This window comes from Manis javanica, chromosome 5 (genome assembly GCF_040802235.1).
Source record: "Manis javanica isolate MJ-LG chromosome 5, MJ_LKY, whole genome shotgun sequence".
Classification (NCBI taxonomy): Eukaryota; Metazoa; Chordata; class Mammalia; order Pholidota; family Manidae; genus Manis; species Manis javanica.
Window position 1 is genome coordinate 28774821 of NC_133160.1, and position 23649 is coordinate 28798469.

General features: G+C 51.6%; 2 protein-coding genes across 2 annotated transcripts; one reads left to right on the top strand and one right to left on the bottom strand.

The window, feature by feature from the left end:
• Window positions 1–8274: 8274 nt before the first annotated feature.
• Window positions 8275–9204, top strand: OXT (oxytocin/neurophysin I prepropeptide). The gene is made up of 3 exons (XM_037017535.2): window positions 8275–8548; window positions 8781–8982; window positions 9050–9204. Exons 1-3 carry the CDS (start codon window positions 8429–8431, stop codon window positions 9103–9105), a joined length of 378 nt encoding a protein of 125 aa, XP_036873430.1. The 5' UTR covers window positions 8275–8428; the 3' UTR covers window positions 9106–9204.
• A 6362-nt stretch (window positions 9205–15566) lies between these two features.
• Window positions 15567–17672, bottom strand: AVP (arginine vasopressin). The gene is made up of 3 exons (XM_037017308.2): window positions 17368–17672; window positions 15880–16081; window positions 15567–15792 (listed from the first exon to the last, which is right to left on the bottom strand). Exons 1-3 carry the CDS (start codon window positions 17485–17487, stop codon window positions 15614–15616), a joined length of 501 nt encoding a protein of 166 aa, XP_036873203.1. The 5' UTR covers window positions 17488–17672; the 3' UTR covers window positions 15567–15613.
• Between the last annotated feature and the right edge of the window lie 5977 nt (window positions 17673–23649).

Genomic DNA, 23649 nt, shown 5'->3' on the forward strand with positions numbered 1-23649 from the left:
ACAGAGCACTGGATGAGTGAGATTATGTTCTGAGATTATGTTTCTTTGCCCAAAGGCAAAGAAAGGAAATTTTCAGGTAGGTTACTAAAGAGCATGACCAAACAGCCGCAGTCCTGCCCGGGTCACCCAGGTGACAGGAACTTGCAAGCCCAAGTCAGAGCTCTCAGCAGCCCCTCACTACTTAGCTGGAGGATATCAGAGACAGAGTGAGGACTTGGGCTTAAATCTGGAAAATAGAAGGAAATAGCAAAGTGACAAAGACACTTACCATTGGAAGAGACAGAGATGAAACACAATGAGTTGAGCAGTGAGAAGGCTTTATTTAAAAAGCACACAACTCAAAAAGGGAGTGTGGGCAACTTCAGAGAAGAGGCGCACTTAAGGATTGGGCTTTAGGGTTCTGTAGGGCCTTTTGGGTAGGGGTCAGCATAAGGCATGATGCATACAGGTGATTCATAATACCTTTGAAGTTTTGTCTTAAGAATAGGGTTATTTAGGTGACTGTGTTGGTCCCTACCTTGGCATTCTTTATCCACACAGGTTCATGTACACTTCAGAGGTCTATCTCCTATCCTGGTTACAAAGTACTTAATTGATTAAAGGGAGGAAAGAAGAGGAAGAACAGCCTATAGATTAAGTTAAAGATTAAACAGGGCCTTTTTCTCAGGCTAAGTAGATTTTCCAATGGCGTGGCCCTTGTCCCATTTCCCTGCCCTACCTCATTATGGTAAACATTCTCGGACATGTCTTTTGCTGCTCATAGGTATGGATTTCTGGAGTGGAATTGCTGGATTGCATGGTAAGTATCTGTTCAGCTTTTGTAATACTGCCAAACAGGCTTCCCAACTGGTTGTACCAATTTACACTCCCTCCAGCAGTGTACAAAGGTTCCGTTGTTTTATATGCACTGGGTAATGCCAGCCTTTTTAATATGAGCTAGTCTAGTGTGTACATATCTCATTATGGCTTTAATTTGAATTCCTCCAATAACTAGTGGAATAAGTACCTTTTCTTTTTTTCTTTTTTTTAATATTTTATTTTATTTTGGTATCGTTAATGTACAATTACTTGAACAACATTATAGTTACTAGGCTTCCACTATTATCAAGTCCCCCCCACATACCCCATTACAGTCACTGTCCATCAGCATAGTAAGATGCTATAGAATCATTACTTGTCTTCTCTGTATATACTGCCTTTCCCCTCTTCCCCCCCACCCCCGCTATATTATGTGTGCTAATCGTAATGTCTCTTTTTCCCCTTTATCCCTCCCTTTCCACCCAACCTCCCCAGTCCCTTTCCTTTTGGTGACTGTTAGTCCATTCTTGGGTTCTGTGAGTCTGCTGCTGTTTTGTTCCTTCAGTTTTTTCTTTAGTACTTTTCATTTTTATTGGACATTTATATAGCTTTGTTTGTGGTTTTCTCCTGGCTTGTCATTTTTAATGGATTTGTAAGAGTTCATTTTAGATTTTGACTATGAGCCCTTTATTGAGTATATATGCTGTGCTAATAAGAATGGTTTGACCCACAGGGATCTTTGGGAGGTACCAGTAGGTCATAGGTCTCCCAGGACTTAAATAATCAAGAAACCCATTAGGGTCCCACTTGTTCTATATGACCAAAAATACTCTATCTGTAGTCAATTGGGACCTAACCTGAGCTACCACAATATAGTATCCTAGTCCTTTTCCCAGTCACCAGGCCACTGTTTTGACTCCAGACCTAGAGCCACTTGGAGAGGCCAGATGCAGGAAGGACCCTGCAATGACATTATATATTTGACCTTTAAATGTTCCTTCCAGCATTTGCCAAAGAGACCTGTGCAACTGGAATGGAGAAAGAAAAATACTCAGACCTCCTGGAATTACTAGGTACACTAATGCCTGGGGCCCAGAGCTCCGTGGTGGCCCACTGATCAGAGCTGGAGCTTGTGGTACTCAGGAGATAAGTAGGACCTTGGCAGCAGGAAGTAACATCACACCTTTATAAAATATGTGTTGGAGGATGGAAGATAAGTCCCATGAAAACACAGAGGCTGGCCCTGTCAAGGCAGTTTCTGGGAATACAGTGGTCTGGGACATGTTGGACATGTCAAAAGTGAAAGAAAATTCTCACACTGTGTTGATAAAATAAGCTAAATGTACAAAAACTCTTGAATCTAGCAATTCCCCTTGTAGTTATATAGCAAAGAGAAATGATGCTTATGTCCACAAAAAAAACATGTAGAAGAATGTTCATAGAAACTTTATTCATAATATCTAAAAATTGAAAACAGCCCAAAAGCCCATAAACAGATAATGTCTAAACACATTTTTGTATATTCTTACAACTGATTACTACTCAGGAATAAAAAAGAATTGAACCACTGCTATATGCAACAGCCTGGATAAATTTCAATGAGATTATGTAGAGCAAAGGAAGCCAGACATGAACACATACACTACAATTATATCATATGTGAAGTTCAAAGACAGGCAAAAGTAATCCACTATGATACACATTAGAGTAGAGGGTATTTCTGAGAGGATACTGCCTAGGAGAAAGCCTGGGGGCATCTTCTAGGGTGCTGATCATTGTGGTGTTTATATAAGGCATAAATAGGTCAAAACCCATTGAACTGTACACTTAAGATTTGTGCACTTTATGTAAATTTCACTCTGATAAGTAAAGGTGGAGGAGAAATATTTCCCATCACAAGGACAAGATGACATAGTGAGAAGTGACTGCATAAATTTGTTGGCCACAAAAGTAAACAGGGCATCATATGGATGCTCTCTATGTTGTTCTTATAGCAACAGCAAAACAGATGGTCTTTGTACCCCCCCAAAATATGACGGACAGGTCGGTATACCTTGCACCCTTTACCCCTGAGAAAGAGATGCAGTGCACAGTGGACCTCTGGATTTTGGAGTCCACACTGGCCACATTTCCACGTGCTGCTCTGACCCATTTACCAGAACCAGAAGGGCTGTCAGCTTTGAGGGTCATCTGGGACAAGGGACACCACAGGAGATCCAGCTGCAAGGCAGGCAACTATGCCTTTTAGGCCTGGTGACCCAGTGGGTCCACTCATGCTCAAGATGTCCCCAGGTAATCAGAATGCTGGGGGGCCGTGGCAGGCTCCAGTGGGGTTGCACATCAGAAGTCCCTAGGAATTTAGAACAAAGTTATAACCCTTACAGACAAGACACTAGCTCCTTTTGAAAAACAGCTCTTTCCTTGTCCCCCTGTCCTGTTATGGACTGCCTGATGCTGTGTAACAAATCACCCCAAACCTTAAAGGTCTGAAGCAATAAGTACTTAGTACTGCTCATGAGTCCGCAGGTCAGCCAGCTGGTTCTTCCGCTCTTGGCTGGGCTCATTCATGCTCCTGTGCTCAGCCATGTGAAGGATAAGCAGCACAGGCATATGGACCCTTCCAGAACTCATGCTCCTTCCTCCACTCAAAGCTGTGATCTAGTAGAGAGTCTTCTAGGGCCAGGCAACCAAAGAGGGAAAGAATGGAGTCCAGTTTTCAGACGGCAGATAGCTGCGGTGTGCTGCTGTCCTGCTCATGAATAGCCCTGAAGGACAGTAAGGAGATGAATTTGTCCAGCTGGCAGTACTTGAAACACTACATCACAGCAACTCCACCTGGAACTGTAGAGAGCCTTGCAGACAGATTAGTAGTTGAAAACTTGGCTGCATGATAAGGGACTTTGGACTTAGCAGGACTATGATGAGGGGATGGTAGCATGAGGCCTGTGGAAGAGTATGTGGATGGGCCTCTCGGGATGGACCTAAAGTTGGAGAACATGTGTGCCCCTTTAGGAAGCTCACCGAAAAGACCTACTGCATAGGTAGTTGTCGGTCATCAGGTAATTAAGCAACTCATGCATATCAGACATCCTCTCTCTCCATCCACCCCCATCCTTGCTCACTGGACTTATTAAAAAGTGGTCATGGTGGTAGGCGTTGAGGCTGTGTGTGGGCTCCACCACATGGACTTCTCCTCGCCAGGGCTGGCCTGGCTGCTACCACTGCTGAGAGCCTAACCCACCACCAGCAGAGCCCAAGGTTGGTGCCATCCCTGGTGCCCAGCCAGCCACTGCTGCCACCAGCATCCAAAGACACAGCCTCAGACAGCTGGACGGACATCCCACCAAATTGCTTTGGATCAAGGAACTCCCCTTGCAGGAAAAGAAGAAAGGGGATGGAATCTCTGGTCTTACTATACACCCATCCACTGGAACAGCCTACTGAAGGTGGCGTTATGGCGCCAGCTCAGAGACAACACCTGGGAGGAGGTCAGGTTCTGAATCTGCCACTAACGTGTGGGGCTGGTGGCCTGGGAGAAAACAGCCTCAACAAAGAAAAATAATTCACGTGCAGTACTAAAATTAGAAACTGCTCACCAGCGTGGCTGGCACTCTTTACAGCTGGGTAAGTCCCACCAGCAGTGCTCAGCCACCTCAACTAGGCAGCTTTGGCATCAAACAAAAGGTTGTGTGGGACATCTTCATGCACCATCTCAAAATCCTCCCAGACCTACTCTTCCTCCAGCCATGGCTGTGGGCCACACCAGGTGGGCTTCGGCCGGCTCTTCACCAAGACTATCAGGCGCCATTTCCACTGAGGTGGAGGGGATCCTGCTCACCTCTAAAAATTAACCAAGCACTTACCACATGACTCAGCAATTCTACTCCTAGGTAACTATCCAGGAGAAATGAGAATGTATGTCCATGCAAAGGCTTGCACATAAATATTCATAGCAAGATTATTCTAATAGTCAAAGCTGAAAACACTTGGATGTTCATCAAGTGGCGAGTGGATGAACAAAATGTGGTGCATTCACAGATCACTTCTCGGCAATACAGAAGAACAAATTACTGACACGTGCAATTGCTTAGATGAACCTCAAAACCCCTACGGCAAGTGAAAGATGCCAGATGCAAAAGAGTACATGCCATACGGTTCCATCATAGGGAACTATGGATCTATGTTAGTGGTTCCCTGATGCTGGGAGTGGGAGCAGGGAGTGGCAGCCTGGCATGAGGGACCTCTTACAGGGACCTTTCTAAAACTGGATTATGGTGATGGTTGCGCAACTGTTACCTAAAAATCACCAAACAGTGCACTCACAGTGGGTAAATGTTATGCTGTCAATTATACCTTACTGAAATCATTTAAATAAAGTAGCTTAACTTTCATGTCAGCGCCCTGGCACAGCTGATTGCTGCCTCCTCCTTGCAACTCTGTCTTCAGATGCATTTGCTCCTTCCTTGCTCAGGGTCCGATCCTTTGTCCCCTTCTCCATCTCTAGTCCCCTTCAGTGATCTCATTCACGTCTGTGCCTTTAAATACTGTTACCTGTCTTCAGCCTAGCCCTGTCTCCTGAACTCCACCTCTTATATCCAAATTCCTGCTCAAAGTCTCCTTTGGATGCGTGATGGGCATCTCAAACATTGCATGTTCCCACTGAGCTCCTGTCCTTCCCAACCCAAACCTGTGCTGCCCTCAGGGTCCCCATCCCAGCTGATGGCAGCTCTGTCCCGCCATTGTCGTGCCCAGTGTTATCTCTGACTCCTCTGTTCTCACCCACCCATATCCAATCCATCAGCAAACTCCAGCTTGCACTTCCTCCTAAATACACCCAGAATCAAATCACTTCTCGCCCTGCTCACCCATCCTGGTCCAACCCAACATCACCTCACATGGCGGCCATTGGGCAGCCTCCTCACTGGCTTCCCTACTTGTACTTTTGCTCTGCAACCTTTTCACAACATAGCATCTGAAGTCATCCTAATAACATGTAACTCCAATCATGTTGCTCCTCCACTCAGAACACTCTCTGGCTCCCTGTTTCATTTGGCCTTTTGTGACCCAGTCCTATGTCACCACTCTGCTCCAGTCCCACTGGCCTCCTTGCTGTTCTTGGAACATGCTAGACACATTCCCACCACAGGATTTTTGCCCTTGCTATTTTTCTCTGTCTAGAATACTCCCCTTCTGTTGTAGGCAGAATTCTAAAATGGATCCTATGATCCCCACCCCTGAGGTCCACCTTGTGTAACCTCCTGTTGCACATGGGTAGGACAAGTAGTGGGATATCATTTTTGTGATCACAACACATTATAAGGTAAAGGTGAAGAGCTTTTGCAGAGGTAAGTATGTCCCCAGTTACCCAGATTAATCGGTTTGAGTTAAAAGAATGGCAATCCTGGTGGGCCTAGCCTAATCATGTGGTCCCTTTAAAAGCAGCTTCCCTGTGCTCAGAGACTTGAAGCACTGAAGACTTTCTGTTGCTGGCCTTCAAGACACCAAGCGCTCTACAGCTGCAAGGAAATGAATTCTGCCCACAAGACTGAGGCCCCTGAGATCATGAGCAGAGGACCCACCTGGGAGTGCCCAGACTCATGGAAACTGTGGAATAAGTGGGTGCTGCTTTGAGTAGTTCACCCTTTAGAAATCCACCCGTCTCCTTGGCTCACCTCCTTCCAGCTTCACAAAGAGATCTACACTGAGCACCTGAAGGAAAATGCCAACATACCCCCTTTTCTCCATAGCACTTTTTGCCTCCTAACCTGCTGAAAAAAGTATATGATTTAACACCTCTCCCCCTCCACTAGAATATAACCCCTGAGAGTGGGGATTTTGTCTGTTCGGTTCCCTGGGGTTTCTGAGCACCCATACTGGGACCCAGTGTGTCTTTGGGTGAGGAGTTGGGAACAGACGGAATGCTGGCCCTGTGGGGCCATTAAGCTAGGCTAATTTATGTGCATGTGTTAATTGGGTGAGGTCAGTTTGCCCCTTGAGCATAAAGGCAGGCAGGAAATCTTTCTGGGGCTGCCTCTAGGGTCAAGTCTTTGGCCTTCTAGTCTGGCAACGCCAATGAGCTGATTTGGATGAGAAACAATACCCAGCTGCTGACTGGTAATCCAAATCGGCCGACCAGGCTCTGGGTCAGCCGGCTCTGTGACCTGCTCAGCCCCAGAGGCCTCAGCCCTGTCCTCAAGGAGGGTCAACAGGTGTGCAGGAGTGGCTGGGGCCAGCCTCCTCTCCCCGGGGTGACATGGACACTGGCCCTGCTGAGTCTGCTCTTCCTGGCCTTGGCTTCTTTTCTTCCCACCTACTGCAAGTCCGGAACAGAATGCAAAGGAGTTTAACATGCAGGATATCATTATCAAGGGCCTGTGGGCCCTACCCAGTGGGAGGGACAGGGCAGAAACAGGCTGGGGCAGAGGGAGAACTTCAGGCCTCAGTTGACCCCACAAGGGGGTCCGGAGCTGAAATAGTCCTTCAGAGTTGCTGAGCACTGGGCCAAAATGGACCTGTCACTGGATGTGAGCCACATGGGGAAGGGTGTGACCTTGGACCAGGCAGCTCTCTGCAGCTGAGGCAGGCCCTGGATGGGCTGCCAGCCAAGGGCTGTCTGCTGACCACACTCCCAGAAGATGGGGGGCAAGTCTTTTCTTGAAGGAGGATCTGTCATGAGCATCTCCTTGTTCATGCCACTGACCAACACCCCTTCCACCAAGGCAGTCTTTTATCCTTAATTATTTTCATTTTAGATATATTAAAAGCTAAAAAAAAAAAAGCACTCTTTTTAAATGCATAAGCCAAAAGACATGGGATTATAAATGAAACCAATTATATTTCTATGCAGGTGTCAAAACAAGTTTGTGGTACTGTCACAAGCCTGCTTCTTCCAGGGCCAGATCCAGTAATTGCCATAATTTCCCAGTGATGATGAGTCCATACATGTTTAGAGACATCTGAATCACTGTCATGTGACAGGAGGGTATCTGTCATTTCAGTTTGGGACAAAGCCACAAGGTATTGCAAATTCCACTGTGTTTTTTTGCCCACCTCATAGTTGAGGCAAAGGCTGAATTTCAGTAGAAGTTAAAGAAAATAAAGATCTTTTCTTATCTAAGTTCCAGGTGCAGGGGTGGGGAGTATTGGCGGGGGAGGAAGTAGGGTCTAGGGAATTCGGGTTCACTTCCTGAGGAGGGAACAAGGAGGCAGCATGTCAGGCCAGCAGGGCAAAGAGTTCTGTAGAGGATCTTCCCCCCTGGAGGGGTCCAAGTGTCCACCCTGTTACCAGGGACCCCCCAGCCATCGGGAGTACAGCCATAGTCCCTGGTTGAGCCACCCAGCCCCCATACTCCCTGTCCCACCCTAGGGCCAGGCCACCCTTCCTGGCGGCACTCACCATCTGCCACCCCACTCCCTAATCAGCCAATGAGGCGACCTTGACCCGGGGCTGTCCACTGCAAATGAGAGGGCGCGCCAGCACCACAGGGCCTGACCCGCAGTGACCCGCTGTGATCAGACAAGCGGCGGCCCTCTTAGACAGTACTCCACCCGCGCGGCCCCCAGGCATAAAGAGGTCTGGCTCGGAGGCCGCAGTGGACGCCAGGCCTGACGGACCCAGCGCGCCCGCACCATGGCCATCCCCAGCCTCGCCTGCTGCCTGCTCGGCCTCCTGGCGCTGACCTCCGCCTGCTACATCCAGAACTGCCCCCTGGGCGGCAAGAGGGCCGCGCTGGACCTCGACGTGCGCAAGGTGAGCCCCCCAGCCCCAGGCCCTCCTGTCCTTCCCCGCGACCAGCCCGCCTGCATGGAACCAAGGGCGCTTAGTGGACTTGACTCCCTCCTTCGACCGCTTTCTGGGCCAAAGCGGCGCCAGGGCGACCCCGCGTCCCGGCGCTCCTCCGCCCGGCCCTCCCCGGCCTCGCGGGGTCCCCCAACCCCTGGGCCCGCCCCGCCCGGCGCCCGCTCACCCCCGCCTCCCGCAGTGCCTCCCCTGCGGCCCCGGGGGCAAAGGGCGCTGCTTCGGGCCCAGCATCTGCTGCGGGGACGAGCTGGGCTGCTTCGTGGGCACGGCCGAGGCGCTGCGCTGCCAGGAGGAGAACTACCTGCCGTCGCCCTGCCAGTCGGGCCAGAAGCCGTGCGGGAGCGGGGGCCGCTGCGCCGCCGCCGGCATCTGCTGCAGCCCAGGTGAGGGACGCGGGGGGCGCGGGGCGCGGGCGGGGCGCGGGCGCGCTGACCCGGCCTCTCCCGCCAGACGGCTGCCGTGCCGACGCCGCCTGCGACCCCGGGGCCGCCTTCCCCCAGCGCTGAGCCCGACGGCGCGACGGCCCCGACGCTGTGGAAGCGCGCGCCGCGCTCCCTCCGCTGCCACCCCCAGAAACCATGAAAATAAAATAAAGCAGAGTTTTCCCGCCAACTCGACTCGCGTGTCAGTGTGGAAGGGGAGGGGAGGGCGCCAGGGGAACGGGAGACCCGCCTGGCCCGGCCGCGACTCGGCCCTCGGCGGCGCCCCGGGAGCGGGTCTGGGCGGGGGGCGCTGTTCCCGCGGCAGAGCCGGGGGTCCCCCGCGGGCCGGGCTCAAGCGGAACTTCCAACCTCCCAAATGACGGGGCGGGGAGGCCGGACAGGGAACCAGAAGAGGGGGTGGCGGCCCGGAAGGAGGTTGGGCCCCTTGGGCGGGCTGGGCGCCAGGGCGGGCTGGGCGCCGATCCCGCGCCGAAGGGCCTTCCAGTTCCCAAGGAGCTGTGCTCTCAGGCCGCAGGAGGCCACTGGTACTCAGAAGAGGTGGCCACGGTCCCCCCAGGCCTGCTGCCTGTGCAGGGAAGGAAATGGCAGTGCTGGGGACCCTGAGGAGAGAGCAGTCCTGAGAGCCCACGACCACAGAAATGACCCCAAAACGCAAAAGCTGCCAACAAACTGAATCCCTCAACCTGCTTCACCTCTATTCCTGGATCACAAACCCTTCTGGGAATCAGTAAAATCCCATCCCTCTCCCAGAACATGCCCCCACTCACTCAGGCATGCTGTTGGGCACGCAGTTTCAGAAGGCCCATGCCACACTTCCACTCCAAATAAAACTGGAACAGATCACTGTTTTTAAAAAAGATTGTGACTTTTAAAAATACTATTTCTAAGGCTTTCTCACACCTGGAGGACTGCAGAGCACACATACCCCACCCCCACCTTGTGGTATGTGGGTCTCACAGAGTTGAGAGAGAAAATATATACTAAAGAGACTGGTACGATTTTCTTTATATGAATTACAAAAGCTGGCAAAACTAAGCTCTGGTGCTCAGGGCGGGGTAGAGACCGGAAGGGGTGTAGTGAGCTTCTGGGGTGCTGGTCATGCTCTGTTTCTTGGTCTGGGAGCTGGTAAAGCAGATCTGTTCAGTTCATTTGTTGAATGTGTGTTTTACTTAATAACAATTTTTTTAAATGAAAAAAAAAAGATCATTATTACTAAGGGTATGAAGAGAATAGAGAAGAGGCTTTTGAAAGCCCCAGTGGACAACAACTTGGACGTGACAGCATCCTTTCCCAGCCCTCATATGGTGGTGGGTGGGGGATTGGTCACAGGAACGAGGGACATGCACAGCAGTCCTGTTCACATCAGCTATGGTGGAGTAGGAGATAAGCACAGACGGGTATCTGAGCGGAGTCGCCAGAGTTCTGTGGTCCCTCAGAAACCACACAGATGAAAATGGAAGCAACTAGAGGGAACTATGTCCTCAGCCAGAGAGGTAAGTGATCACGGATTTGTGCTTCTCCAAGCTTGCACCTCCACATGCCACCTCCCCAGAGGCTCCCTCTGGAACCAGTCTCTCTCCCCTGAGTGCCCTGCTTAGCTGCTTACACAGAGCAGAGGGAAGTCAGCCCTGACTTCACCTTGGGAGAGTTCAAGGTCTCCCCCCAATCTCCTCAACACCTACCGGTTGTCCTACTCTTTTCCTAGGACCCAAAGGCCAGAGTGTTGGTTTTGTTTTTTTTGATGGCCTCAAAAACACAGGGTCTGCTTGACCCCTCTTTCCCTGAGGATATCCCAGAGGCAGCATCAAGCTGGGACCCCAGGATGGGCCAGGAGGAGGAGCTGGGAGAGGGAACAGGCCAAGTGACTTACTTCAGTGGCAGGCTTACTGTTCTTCCCTTCTCCTTCTCATTCCCACGGCCCGTGGTGCTCACTGAAATGACCCCTCCAGACCTACAAAGTGCTGGGGGAGGTCCAGGGCATGGCTCCCCACTCCCACTTTGTGTGACTAGTACTCTGTGAAACTACTTTACTACCCGGAAATGAAATTCCTAGATAATATGCCTACCTACATACTATTTCAAAAACATATAATTAGTCTTAGGAGTAACATAGGAAAAAGGAAAGTAATTTAGTACAAGATAATATAATTTGAATATACAACTAAATAAGCAAGGCTATATTAGGCCACATACACACAGTAAAGTGTGTATCTTTATTTATATCTGTTTATAACAAATATCATAAGAGACGGTAAGCCATTCTCTACAAGTTCAGGAAATAAAAAGATAAGAAAATAAAAATAAAAAGGTAGAAGAACAGGGAGGATTCAAATTTTCTTTTGTGCCTTAAAAAACAGAGTCAGATATCAATGAATTGCAAAGAACGTTTCATGGAACATTTGGGAAAATTGGAACAATGCCTGATGCCTCATGAGATTGATACATTGCTGAGTTGTTTGGGGGCTTTTCATGTGTGTAATAATAGTCCATGGTCATGTTTTTAAGAATTTTTGATATGCTCACTGGAATGTTTACAGATGAAATGCTGTGATGGCTGGGATCGATTTCAAGATAACAGGGGTGAGAGGAGAGGGGGTTTACCCGAAACAGGAGGGGATATCTGAGGGACCTCTGTGTATTGGCTCTACTTTTTTGCATAGTTGAAATTTCTCATAATAAAAGCTAAAATACAAAAAGGTTGTGGTAGAATTAAGTGTTCTGTGAAAAAATGTCCCAAATTTACTTCGTCAAAAATGGTGCAAGTTGGTACATACAGATTTTATGAAAAATACCAATTTGTTAAAAAGAAGTGCGTACGTGTGCATTCCAGAGTACTGTGCGCCACATTACATCAGAGGTGAGCTCTTCACGCTGTGTGAAGCTTTAGGACAGCGTTCCAGCCTGAAAACTGTACACTTCACCTTCACCACTGAATATATTGCTGTGATCTATTTTTGTGTCACACTTTATTAGCATTAGCAAGAACCTCCAGTAAAATTTTGAAGGACAGAGATTTCAGATTTCTGTAGGGGTCCATATCTGTAAGTTAAGCAAGTTTGCCTCTTTCCCAACCTAAATTCAGCATAGTTTGGTTTTTAAATCTGGAATCACATGTGGAACTCTACCAAACGTGTGGAACTATACCAAAAGTTTGCCTGTTAGTCCATGGGGCAGAGGTCAGGAAGATTTCTTTCCCATTCCCAACATTTCCTTCCTGCAGAGGGGTTTCGCTCAGGTGAGACTCCTCCCAGGGGAGACGGAAGTAGCTGGTCTGATACGGGGTCAGGGGTCGGGGAAGGTGGTATGAGGGGCAAGAAGTACGGATAACCCCAACCGCTTCCTCACTGATTCCTCCTGGGATCAAGCTGTCATCCCAGGAAGCACGTGCTGTCCACCTGGCCAATGCATAAACAGTGGGAAAGCACTGGGAAGGCCCAGCTCCCGGTGCCTGCAACAGTGACCATGTCTAACTTGTGATACAGCCCTGTGAAGCCCACTCGCCAGCAAATGTAAGTTGCATTCTCTAATATCAACTCTATTAATAATAAAGGTAGTATCCTTGTCTCCCTTATGTGGTGTTCTTTTGTTCCACTTTTCAATCGTTTCAGAATTGAGGTGTTCTAGTTAGTTAAGGTCAGGTCAGGCTGCTGTAATAAAGACACCTGCATGATAAAGAGATTTCAGTTGCTTAACGAGGGTAGAGAGAATCTGTCCTGTCAGCCTGAGATGAGCATCCTGGCTGTCCCACTCCGTCACTTAGGGCTCAGGTTTCTTCTGTCACATAGTTCCATTGTGTCCTAGGCCTTGTCGTTGCATGCTTGAGGCTAGGACCCTGGGCAGTCCAAAGGGTGGGAAGGGAAAAAGTTTGGAGCAGGCACATGCACTGTCCTAAGGCTCCAAGTTCACTATTTATTTTACTTAGATTTTATTAACAAGAACACAGTCACATGGACACTCACCTAATTGCAAATGAAGTTGGTAAAGGTAGCTACAATTCTATTACAATGCAATTCCAATTAAACTCTCAGAAGGATTTTTTTTTTGAGAAAGGATAGATCAATAGGGCAATGGAACAGATTAGAGTGCCCAGAAATTAACTCACATGTATATGGTCAAATGATTTTGAGAAAGTTACAAAGACAGCTGGATGGAGAAAGAAAAGTCCTTTCAACAAATAGTGCTGGAACAAATGGATATTCAGGTGTAAAAACTGAACTTTGGGCCGTATCTTATACCCTGTACAAAAATTAGCTCAAAATGGATCATAGTTCAAATTCTAATCTGTTTATTATAAAGTTTTGGTGGTTACCAATAGAGACACTATAAACATTCACATGCAGGTTTTTGTGTGAATATAGGTATTCATTTCACTTGGATAAGTATCTATTATTAGGATTGCTGGGTTAAATGATAATTGTAAGTTTAACTTTATAAGAAACTATTGGACAGTTTTCCAGAGTGGTTGAATGATTTTGCATCCTCACCAACAATATATTGAGATTTCCAGTTGCTCCAGATGCTTGTTAGAACCTAATAGTACCAGCTCTGATGGTGGTCATTCATTTGTGATCTTCATTGAATCTCCCTAATGACTAATGATGTTGAACATCTTTACATGTGTTTACTTACCACCTATATTTTATTTGGTACAGTATCTATTTAATCTTTTGCCTATTTTAAAAGTTAATTTTTTTTATTATTGGGTTTTGAGAAGACTTTATATATTCTGGATTGTAAATCCTTTAGAAGCTATGTGATTTGTAAGTCTTTTCTCCTAGTCTGTCGCTTGTCTTTTCATTCTCTTAACAGTGTCCTTTAGAAGTTCTTCATTTTGGTGAATTCCAAATGTATCAGATTTCCTCTTCTACAGATCTTGCTTTTGGTGTCAGAGCTATGAAATATTTATATAACTTGAGGTCATAAATAATCTCCCCATTTGTTCTTCAAGATGTTTTATGGTTTTAGATTTTACATTTAGGTCTATGATCCATTTTTTAAAAACCACCTGCCTCTTCCCATGTCCCTCCATTTGGAAGAGTTACTAAATTCCTGTTAGAGCTGGTCCTGCCCAAGCCCTACCCAGACCTGGGGACTGGCGCTGAGTGGGCCACACCTGGGCAGTGGCAGGAGTCTGTGTCACCAATAGAAGCCCTCAAGAACTCTGACCCACCCCCCTGCTGGACTTCATCATTCTGGGCTGGGGTGGCAGCAAAGCGGAGCTCTATGACCAGAAGATGGCCTGCCCTTGGCTTGGTGCCTGGACCTGGTCCAGGGCTGACTGAGGCTGAGTCACAAGGTAGGGTGTTGGGGTCAGGGCTCAGAGTGACTTTTCTCCATTTACAATCCCTCCTGGCCTCCAAGTCAGCAGAGGATTCCAGAAGAGATGCAACCTTTGTGGCCCCAAGAAGCAGAGCAAGAAATCCCAGAGAGAGGATGCAGAGAACAAAGGGGCAGAAAGAGGATGGGAGGTAACAGCGGTGCGGGGACAGAAGAGGCAGGGAGCAGGATGGGGGACAAGGAGGACAGCAGAAGAGGACCAGGAGCTGGGGGACAGGGGAAGAGAGGGGGTGAGGAGTGAAAGGATAGAGGGACAGATGGGGTGGAGGGGACACAGAGCATCAAGTGGCCAAATGCAAGAGACATTGGCCCTGAAGCCGCGTGTGTCACAGAGTGGAAGGTCCTAATGTGAGAGTAGGTGTGGGTGTGTGAGTTGGGTACATGTGTCCTCTGTGTCAAGTCTGTGGCGCCTGCATTCCTCTGGGTGTGCCTGTGGTTCTGAATGTGTGTTTCGGGGTGTATGTCTGTGACTGTGGTCAAGGATCATGGGGCATGTCCCTAACAGTTATTTTCTTGTTTGTTCTTATTTGTGTGTGTGTGGTTTGTGTGTGTGTATTGGGGGTGGGAGTATAGCTAAGGACTCAGTGGCGCCTGAGGGAGCCCTTGAGGGACTTTGTTTTCTCCTGAACAGATAGCATCTGGCTGTCCTTCTGCTGGCTCTGGAGTGAGCAAACCCCCATCAACACACACACACACACACACACACACACACACACACACACACACACACACACACACACACACACACACACACACACACGATGACACAGGTACACACAGCACAGCCTTGGATGAAATAGCCAGTGGACTGGGGATCTAGGGACATGGATGGGTCCCTGAAGCTGTTTGTGTCTCAGCCCCCTGCATGTAAATGGGGACAGGAACTCCTGGTCACCAGTTCTGGGGCTCTCTGTCTCTCTTACTTTCAACGTCTCTCTCTCTCTCTCTGTCCCTCTCTCTCGATATCGTGTCCACCAGCGGCAAGTTCCCTCTCTGCTTTACTTCTACCCCTCTGCCGGGGAGTCCCCGCCAGCCCGTGCCCCCAGGTCGCCCCTTGCAAGTTCCTTGTAGAACTCAGCGGGGGAGATCGCGTCCCCGGTAGGACCCCGAACTGGCCGGAGTGGCCCTCTTCCCCCGCCTCCCCTCCACTCCCTCCCGCAGAGACCGAGACGGACACCGCGCTGCTTTGAGAAGGTTTATTTGTGGATCTCGGGGGACGGGACAGGCGGGCTGTTCAGTAGACGCCGGGCTGCGCTGGCTCGGCGGGCTCGGGGGCCCCCGCCAGCTGCACCAGCCGCAGCAGCAAAGCCCCGGTCGGCCCGTCCAGCTGGGTGGCGTTGCTCCGGTCGCTGGCGCGGGCGCGGCGGAGGAAGCCGGCGCCCTCCCGGCACTCGGGCTCCGTCACGCAGCTCTCTGCGGAGAGCAGGGGCTGAGCTCGCGGCGCGCCCCGTGCCAGACCCCGCGCCACCCCCGCCCGCCCGAGGCCCCCCGGCCGCTCACCGTCGTTGCAGCAGATGCCGGCGGCGGCGCAGCGGCCCCCGCTCCCGCACGGCTTCTGGCCCGACTGGCAGGGCGACGGCAGGTAGTTCTCCTCCTGGCAGCGCAGCGCCTCGGCCGTGCCCACGAAGCAGCCCAGCTCGTCCCCGCAGCAGATGCTGGGCCCGAAGCAGCGCCCTTTGCCCCCGGGGCCGCAGGGGAGGCACTGCGGGAGGCGGGGGTGAGCGGGCGCCGGGCGGGGCGGGCCCAGGGGTTGGGGGACCCCGCGAGGCCGGGGAGGGCCGGGCGGAGGAGCGCCGGGACGCGGGGTCGCCCTGGCGCCGCTTTGGCCCGGAAATCGGTCGAAGGAGGGAGTCTAGCCCGCTAATCGCCCTTGGTTTTCGGGCGACTGAGGCCCGGCGTTCAGTGACAGCCCTCAGCATCCTACCCCTTCCTTGAGGCGGCGGAGGGGTCATGGACTACAAGGAGAGACCTTATTTCTCAGCTTTGGGCCGCCAGTGCTGTGCACCCTTCCCTCCACTGCCCACCGCCCTTCCCATAATACAAACCTGCCTCCCTGTCCCCATTACTCAAGCTCAATCTGTAACCCCCACTCCGCTCTGCCCCCCTGCAGAGAGGGCCCCTGCCCTACCCTGAGCACGTCAGGTCCTGCCTCCCATTTCTTGTCCCCTCTCTTGGGTTGTCCTACCCCACCCCAAGCTGGTGGGCCTCACTGGGGCCCCGACTTCTTCTAACCTGCCCATGGATTAACTCCGTGGGGGGGCAGCAGCCTGATCACTAGAGGAGGGCATGAGGCATCCAGGTGACTCAGGTTTCCAAAGGTGCCAAGCAGAGGGATGTGTAGTCTGTGGGGGCTGCCCACCTACCCACTCTAGTTTGCTTGACAGCTCAAAATTGAGCCACATGTGACCTGGGCAGAATGGATTATGGCGATTGCATTTCCTTCAGCTCTGCTGTAAAAAGGAAATGGAATAAAAGGGAATCCACTGGACATTCAGCATGAGAGGATCAGGCTAGGTACCCAGCAGAACTTCCCTCCAGGTTGTGTGAGTGGCACCTCTCAAGCAAGCTCAAAGCAGTAGCCAGCTTCTGTGTGGGGCCCAGAGGGCCTGTGGCTAAGAGAGGCTGGGGGCTGGATGGGAAAGGCCCCCAACACTGGGTAGGCCAAAGAAAGGCTCTGATGCTCCAGCCATGTCTGGATGAGAAAGCCCCTCTGGCCACAGAGGAAGTCTTGCCTGCACAGTTTTCCCTGATCCAGGCTGAAGCCAGTTACTGGGAAACATCTCTTTCCTGTCTGGATGGGGACAGTGTCCAGAAAGCCCAGCAGTCCTGTCCCCTCTGCCTGGCCATGCCAAACCTCCCTTCTGCTGGGCTCTTCCTTTGCTTAAAGAGTGCCTCTCCCACCACTTCCCTCTCTCCTAGACCCTACTCTGGGGAGCCAGCCTGGGGCTCTGCCCTTCCCAGCAGCCCTCAGATGGGCCACAGTCCTACCTGTCTCAGCTCCAGGTCGGACATGGCTCTTTTGCCGCCCCTCGGGCAGTTCTGGAAGTAGCAAGCAGAGCTGAAGGCCAGCAGGCCGAGGAAGCAGACGGGTAGCATGGCATCAGGCATCCTGGCGCAGGTGGGCACAGTGTGCGGTGCTGCTCTGTGGACTGTGCTGCTCTGCCTTCACTGGCACCCTATTTATGTCTGCAGGTGTTCCCTGGAGCCAAAGTGGCTGCTGCCACCCTCCTCAGTGGCTCCCCAGGAGCCCACGGGGCCGCCAGGTCCCAAGCCGTCATCAGTGATTCAGGCGTCTGGGGACACACGTGGGCCTGTCTAAGCAGGGGGTGGTGGGGGAGGGTTGCAGGCCTCCAGGCTGTCACTGGCAGCCATGTGACAGGAGCTGCGGTGACTGTGATTGCGGCTCTCTGGACTCCAGGAGAGGGACAGATGGGGATTGCCTGGAGACAGTCCCTAAACTTTCTGGCTGCCCAGAAGAGGCTGGGGTCAACAGGCTTCATTCCCCAGCACAGCCCCCTGAGAAGGAGCAAGGGGCACCTGATGGGTTGGTGTGGAAGGTCAGGTGTGTAGGGTCAGGCCCTGGCCCAGGAGTGGTGAGGCAGGGGATAGTGAGGCATGCAGGACCCCCACAGGTCCTGCACAAGACAGCACACACCCAAGGTGGTGTGGACGGAGGGCTTTGTACTCGCTCCGCCAGGAACGGAAACAGCTGTCTGCAGCCCTATGGACCAGGCAGCCCCAGTCATGGACACAGGCAACCAACATGGCATCAGGGGGCCAGTCCCCCAGTGGGTGGGGAGGAGGCTCCCGGCAGAAGCTGGCGATAGTCCCACCCTAAGCACATGAACAGAGCAGGGTCCAGGGGACTAAGAGACTAGGGGCCTTGGGGACAACTTATTGGCATATCCCCATCACTCTGTCCCAGGCAGGAACACTGGGGAAGGGGAAGCTTTTTTTGGGGGAAAGGAGATAGCCAGACCCAGGAAGGTTCAAAAGTGGGGTGAGCACCGCATGTAACCTGGTAGCTAGCCTGCTCCAATTCCTACCCCCACCAGGACCCAGAGCCAGTGCCATCTCAGGCCTGGAGTAGGAGTAGAGGCACAGGGGCTTTGGGGCTGGAAGAGAATGGAGGGGAGGAGACAGCCAAATGGGCCCAGCTTGCCCGAACTGCTGAGGCTGGTGGGCTTAAGGGGCCATAGACTCCCTGTGCCAGGCCTTGGAGTGCCCCTCTGGTCCTTGGATCCAGGCAAGCCACCCCACACCTCTAGGGCTTCCCACAGCCCCAGCAAACCTAGCCCCCGGCTCTGGGCCTCCTCTCTAGGTGAGGCAAGGAAGCTCTGGGCACACAGCTGTCTCTATCCCACCAAGTGCCATGAGGGGTCTAGTGTCCCATGCAGGGGCCTTTCACATGCAGGACCTGATGCTAGGGTTTTCAGGACATCCCCTTAGGTGCTGTGAGAATGATGGAGCCCAGTGGCCTGTTGGAATCTGGCCTCTGTTGCTTGAAACTTCATGATTTGGGCAGGTCACTTGACCTCTCTGTGCCTCCTTGACTTGTGAAGTCAGAGCAACCCAGGACTCACTCCTACAGCTTTCTCCTGGTAGGTCATTGCTTCTAACGCCATGATTTTATATACTCTGTACAAACTAATGATCCCCAAATTCCTATCTGTATCCTGGGCCCCTCCCTGATGCCAGGCTTGCCAGTACAACAGCCTAGAGACACCTCCCCTTGGATATTCATTAGGCCTCTCCACCTTACCATGGCCAAACTCAACTCCTGCTATTTAGCTGCTCCCCCACTCTCTCACAGGGTTTCCCCAGCTCTGCAATCACATCATCCTACCAGCTGCTGCTCCCCAAACCTTGGGACTCACCCTGGTCCTTCTCTTTCTCTCATTCTGTGTTAGGCCTAACTCTAAAATATATATCTCAAATCTATCTGCTTTGTTCTGCTCCTGCTTTGGAATCTCAGAACCTGCTGTTTCCTTGCCCATGAAGGCTGGCCTGCCTGCACCCTTCCCAGGATTCACCTGGCTGCCTAAGGGTCATCCCTTAAGAGGAGCATTCCCTGACGTCCCACCTGGAGCATTAAGTATGGAATTGGCTCTGTTTTCAATTTCTAATTTTGATTGGTTTCTGATTTTCAATTGGGTGCATGTTGAACAGGTTTAATAGCAACTACATTTTGCAGTTCATTGATTAGCCTACTTATCTTTTTTTTATGTGTACCTGTACTCCCTCTAGAATGAAAGCCCCAGGGCAGAAGGTACTGTGTCCTGTGGCGCCACGCCTGGTGTAGTGGGTTTTCAATACATTGTTTAAGGAAGGCAGGAGGGTAGGGAGCCCTGGGTACCAGCCTCAGCTCCCGAGGGAATTACTGCATGACCTTGGGCAAGTCACAGCTATTCCCAAGGCTCCTTGCTCCATGTACTAACACTGCTTCCTATCTCACTGAGGGCTCTTGGGAATCAGATGAAGGTGCTGTAAAAGGTTAAGATTTTCTGAAATCTTTACATAACAAAGAGTTGCAAACCTCCAGATTAAAGCTCGACTTTCAGTATATTATTTAAAGTACTCCCTTACCCTTAGACTATCTTTTCTGAGAACAGGTAACAGTTAATTGCCCCAGTCCACACACACTTGTTTCTTATTCCCTTTTTCTCAGTATCAACCAAGTGTCTGTACCTGCTGCCTTTGGGAATTTCCAAGGGGCTCTGCTGCCAGCAGCAAGTAGGGCTTCTCTCTTCTCATCTGTTTTCCGTTGGTCTTACGTGAAGACCCCCAACAGTGTAGACAAACAAATTCCCAGTAAACTATGAAGAGGTGCCCAAAAGTGAGAAAACGTTAGAGGAGCCCAGGAACTGCTCACTGAATTGAATCAGAGAGGGTGCATTGAGCCTGGGGAACAACAGTGAGAGAAGTGCTGGTACGCCCTGAAGCAGATCCACACCAAGAATGAGAAGGAAAAAAAAGGCCTTCAATCAGATACTGGGAGCTAAATGTGAATGTCTATCAGATGTCTAGAGAGGATTCCTTACAGTAAGCTTGAAAGAAATCAGAAATGACAAGACCTCATAAAAATTCTTACTTGCAAACAAACTAAATATAACTATAAAGCAGAATATACTATATATAAAGCAAGCTAAGCTAAGAAAAATATTTTCGACAGACTTTTTTATATTAAAAGCCTGTACAGCGGCAGGATGGGTGGATTCGTACCCGGGGACCCTCAGCTCCAGCTCCAGGTCCCCCGTGGCGGCGCCTGGCGTCCCCGCTTGGGACAACGGCTGCTGCTGCAGGGATGGCAGATGTGGCCCCTTTGCTGGGCTGGGAAAGGGCCAGGGGTACCCGCATACATGCCCTCCCCGCACGAAGCAGGCAGACAGAAGGCAAGGAATGCCCATGGGCTGAGGGGAGCAGAAGGGACAGTCAGAAGGAAAGAGGAAGCGTCGGGGGCCTTGGGGACTGGACGGGCGGGCGGCGCGCGACGCCCGGGGTCAGCGCAAATTGGTCGGCGCAGCCCGGGCACACGCACCCTTCCCGGCGGCGGTGAGCTGTGCCCTGACTGCTAAGCGCCGCGTGAGCGCGGCCCGCGAATCACTGGGCGCCATCAGCCTCCGGGCGGGGCGGCCGCTCTGTCCCGGCGTCCGCGGCCCCGCGCCCCGTACCTGCCCCGCCGCGGCGGCGGAGCAGAGCGGCCGCACCTGCCCCGCCGCGGCGGCGGAGCAGAGCGGCCGCACCTAAGCGCCGGCTCCGGTCCGAGAAAGGGGCGCAGAGTGGCCGGGGCCCTGGGGTCAGGGAGTGGGGTCAGGAGAGCTTGGGGCGGCGGTCGGGGAGAGGCCGGGGGTGGGGGAAGGAGACCAGGCGGGCGGGACGCCGGGTGAGCGCTCTGGGTCGCGGCCAGGCTTCTACCTCAGCCTCTCCCTTAATCGTCACCGAGCTCCAAAGACCCAGCTGCTTCATCCCACCTGCCAAAGGACTCCAGAGTCCCACCAGAATGTGTACGTCAGTTTGCACTACGTTCTGGCCCTTCCTGGACAAGCCTACACACCCCTCATGTTCTTGAGAGTCTGTTGCTAGCCCTTAACTCCTGGTTCTGTGTTCTATGTCAGGTTTTGGAAAATTTAAGCAAAAGGAATTTACCGGAAGACTTACTGAGGAGAGCTCATAATTTAGGGGACAGCTAGAAAACCAGGCTTAGAAACTGAGTCGTTCTGGAGGGCCACCAAACATGAACCCAGGAATGTCTTCTGAAGTGGATGGTCCCCCAGAAGCAGGACATGGGGGTTCTTGCACCCAGGCTTTCTGGGGTGGGATCTCAGGAGTGAGTGAAGCTGGACAGGGCAGGGGAAGAAGCCAGGCAAAGAGGTGATCTTGGCTGGAGTGTAGCCTCAGCCTGATCCCACGGGGAGCTCCGGTCTGTGAGTGGCATCACAGAGTTGCCCTACCTTGAGGCAAGAGGGTTGATTCCTTTCCTACTTGCTTATTAGTTTTGGCCAAGGAGGTTGTGGGGAGGGTATCTCCCAGGCATGTTCTCCGTGAGGAGGGTCCCTGGCAGATGGCAAGCTCAGGAGACAGGTCAGCTGTAAGCAACCAATATTCACAGGATCTGGGGGGACCAATGCGGGCTCAGGATTAACAGCACCCACTAGAGGATGACAAGTGCTTTCAGCCATCTCTCTGCTCAGATTCACATTCCAAGGAGGGGCACCTGATTAGGCTTAGCCTGGGGGCCCAAAGGCAGCTCAGCTGGGACTTTCAGCTGCCTGTGGCCTGTGAGGCTTCTCACAGCTTGGTGGCCTTGGGACAATGGACTTCTGGCATGGTGGTGCAGGGCCCCAAGAGTGTTCCAGCAAACAAGGCAGAAGTGATGTGGCATTCTGACAGCATTGGAAATCACATAGGGTCACTGCTGCCACACTGGATCAGTACATTGGTCACAGTGGCCACAAACCTGTCCAGAGTCGAGAGAGCAAGAGTGCCCATTGCATGGGTGGAGCGCCAGATCATTGGCAACTGAGCGTTTAAAACTATCCCAGTGCTGGGAAGTCAGGGGAAGAGGATGAAGATTTGGAATAGATTTTTCCCAGGAGTGTTGAAAAGAGCAGGCCGGGGAAACCACGGGAGGTGGAGGAAGGGGGACTTTGAGGAAGGGTCGCTGAGGAATGCCACAGTGGGAAATTTGGTTGCTGACTCTGGGCTTCTCTGGCTCCAGATCACTCCAAGACTGACCACCTTGGTCACAGCTTTGCAGGCACTCTACAGACCAGGCTGGAGCAGACCCAGCCAGGCCGCACCCAGCCCACCTCCCTGTTTCTTAGGTGGAGGAAACATTCAGGGTTTGAGGCTCTACCATCATTTCCGTCCTCTCATTACAAAAGGTCAATTTACCAAGGCCATCTCGTTGGTAGGAGCATGTCAGATGCATGGCCCTGCATCTCATTTCCCCTGGCATCTGTGTTCCTCCTTCCCCTCCCCGTCCCAGGGGCCAGGTCCCCTAAGCCTGGTCTCATCCTTTGGGTGGGAGGAAGAGGAAGGCAGGTGAGAGGGCCTCTCTCTGGAGGATCCTGGTTTCTGAGACAGGCTAATTACATACAGGCTTCCTAATTAATGAGCCATGGGGTTGCATTTCATCAGCTGAGTCACAGTTGATGTCTGGGCCAGGGCCCAAGGGGAGGGTATCAGGTACCGTGGCAGGAGAGGCCAGCCTGCATCTCTGCCTCCTCCACTCCATTCTTTTCAAACCTAGCTCTCCCTACCAGTTTAGCAGCCCCCTTCCTCCCCACTCCTGCCTCTGCTTCCTGACTTTCCTGGGACTATCTCCCAGTCCATTCACCTCTAATCAGGACCATCCTGCCCCTCAGGACCACACAGGACTCATTTAGCTACTGTTTCCCAATTACCCAGTTTCTCTTTCAAACAGGGTCTCCCTCAGCCGCACACACCACTCTCCCCCCATTGCGATATGCACTGTGGCAACCACATCTCAGCAGGATGCTAGCACACACTGCCCTTGACTGCAGCCTGCCAAAGACCACTCTGGAGCCCCTCTGCACCTGCTCCTTCCCCAGCCCTCCTCTTTCGGTAACTGCATGTTACCATTCACAGTCAACCAGGAGATTTATCCATTTACATGAAGTTAATTCACTGAATCTTTATGGGGGGGACATCTTTTATTTGTGTGCCTAGAGGTATAATATTTTTGAATTTTCAAAAGCTGTGCTGTAGCTTGATTATGAATTGTTATTCCATATTCAGACTTTTAAA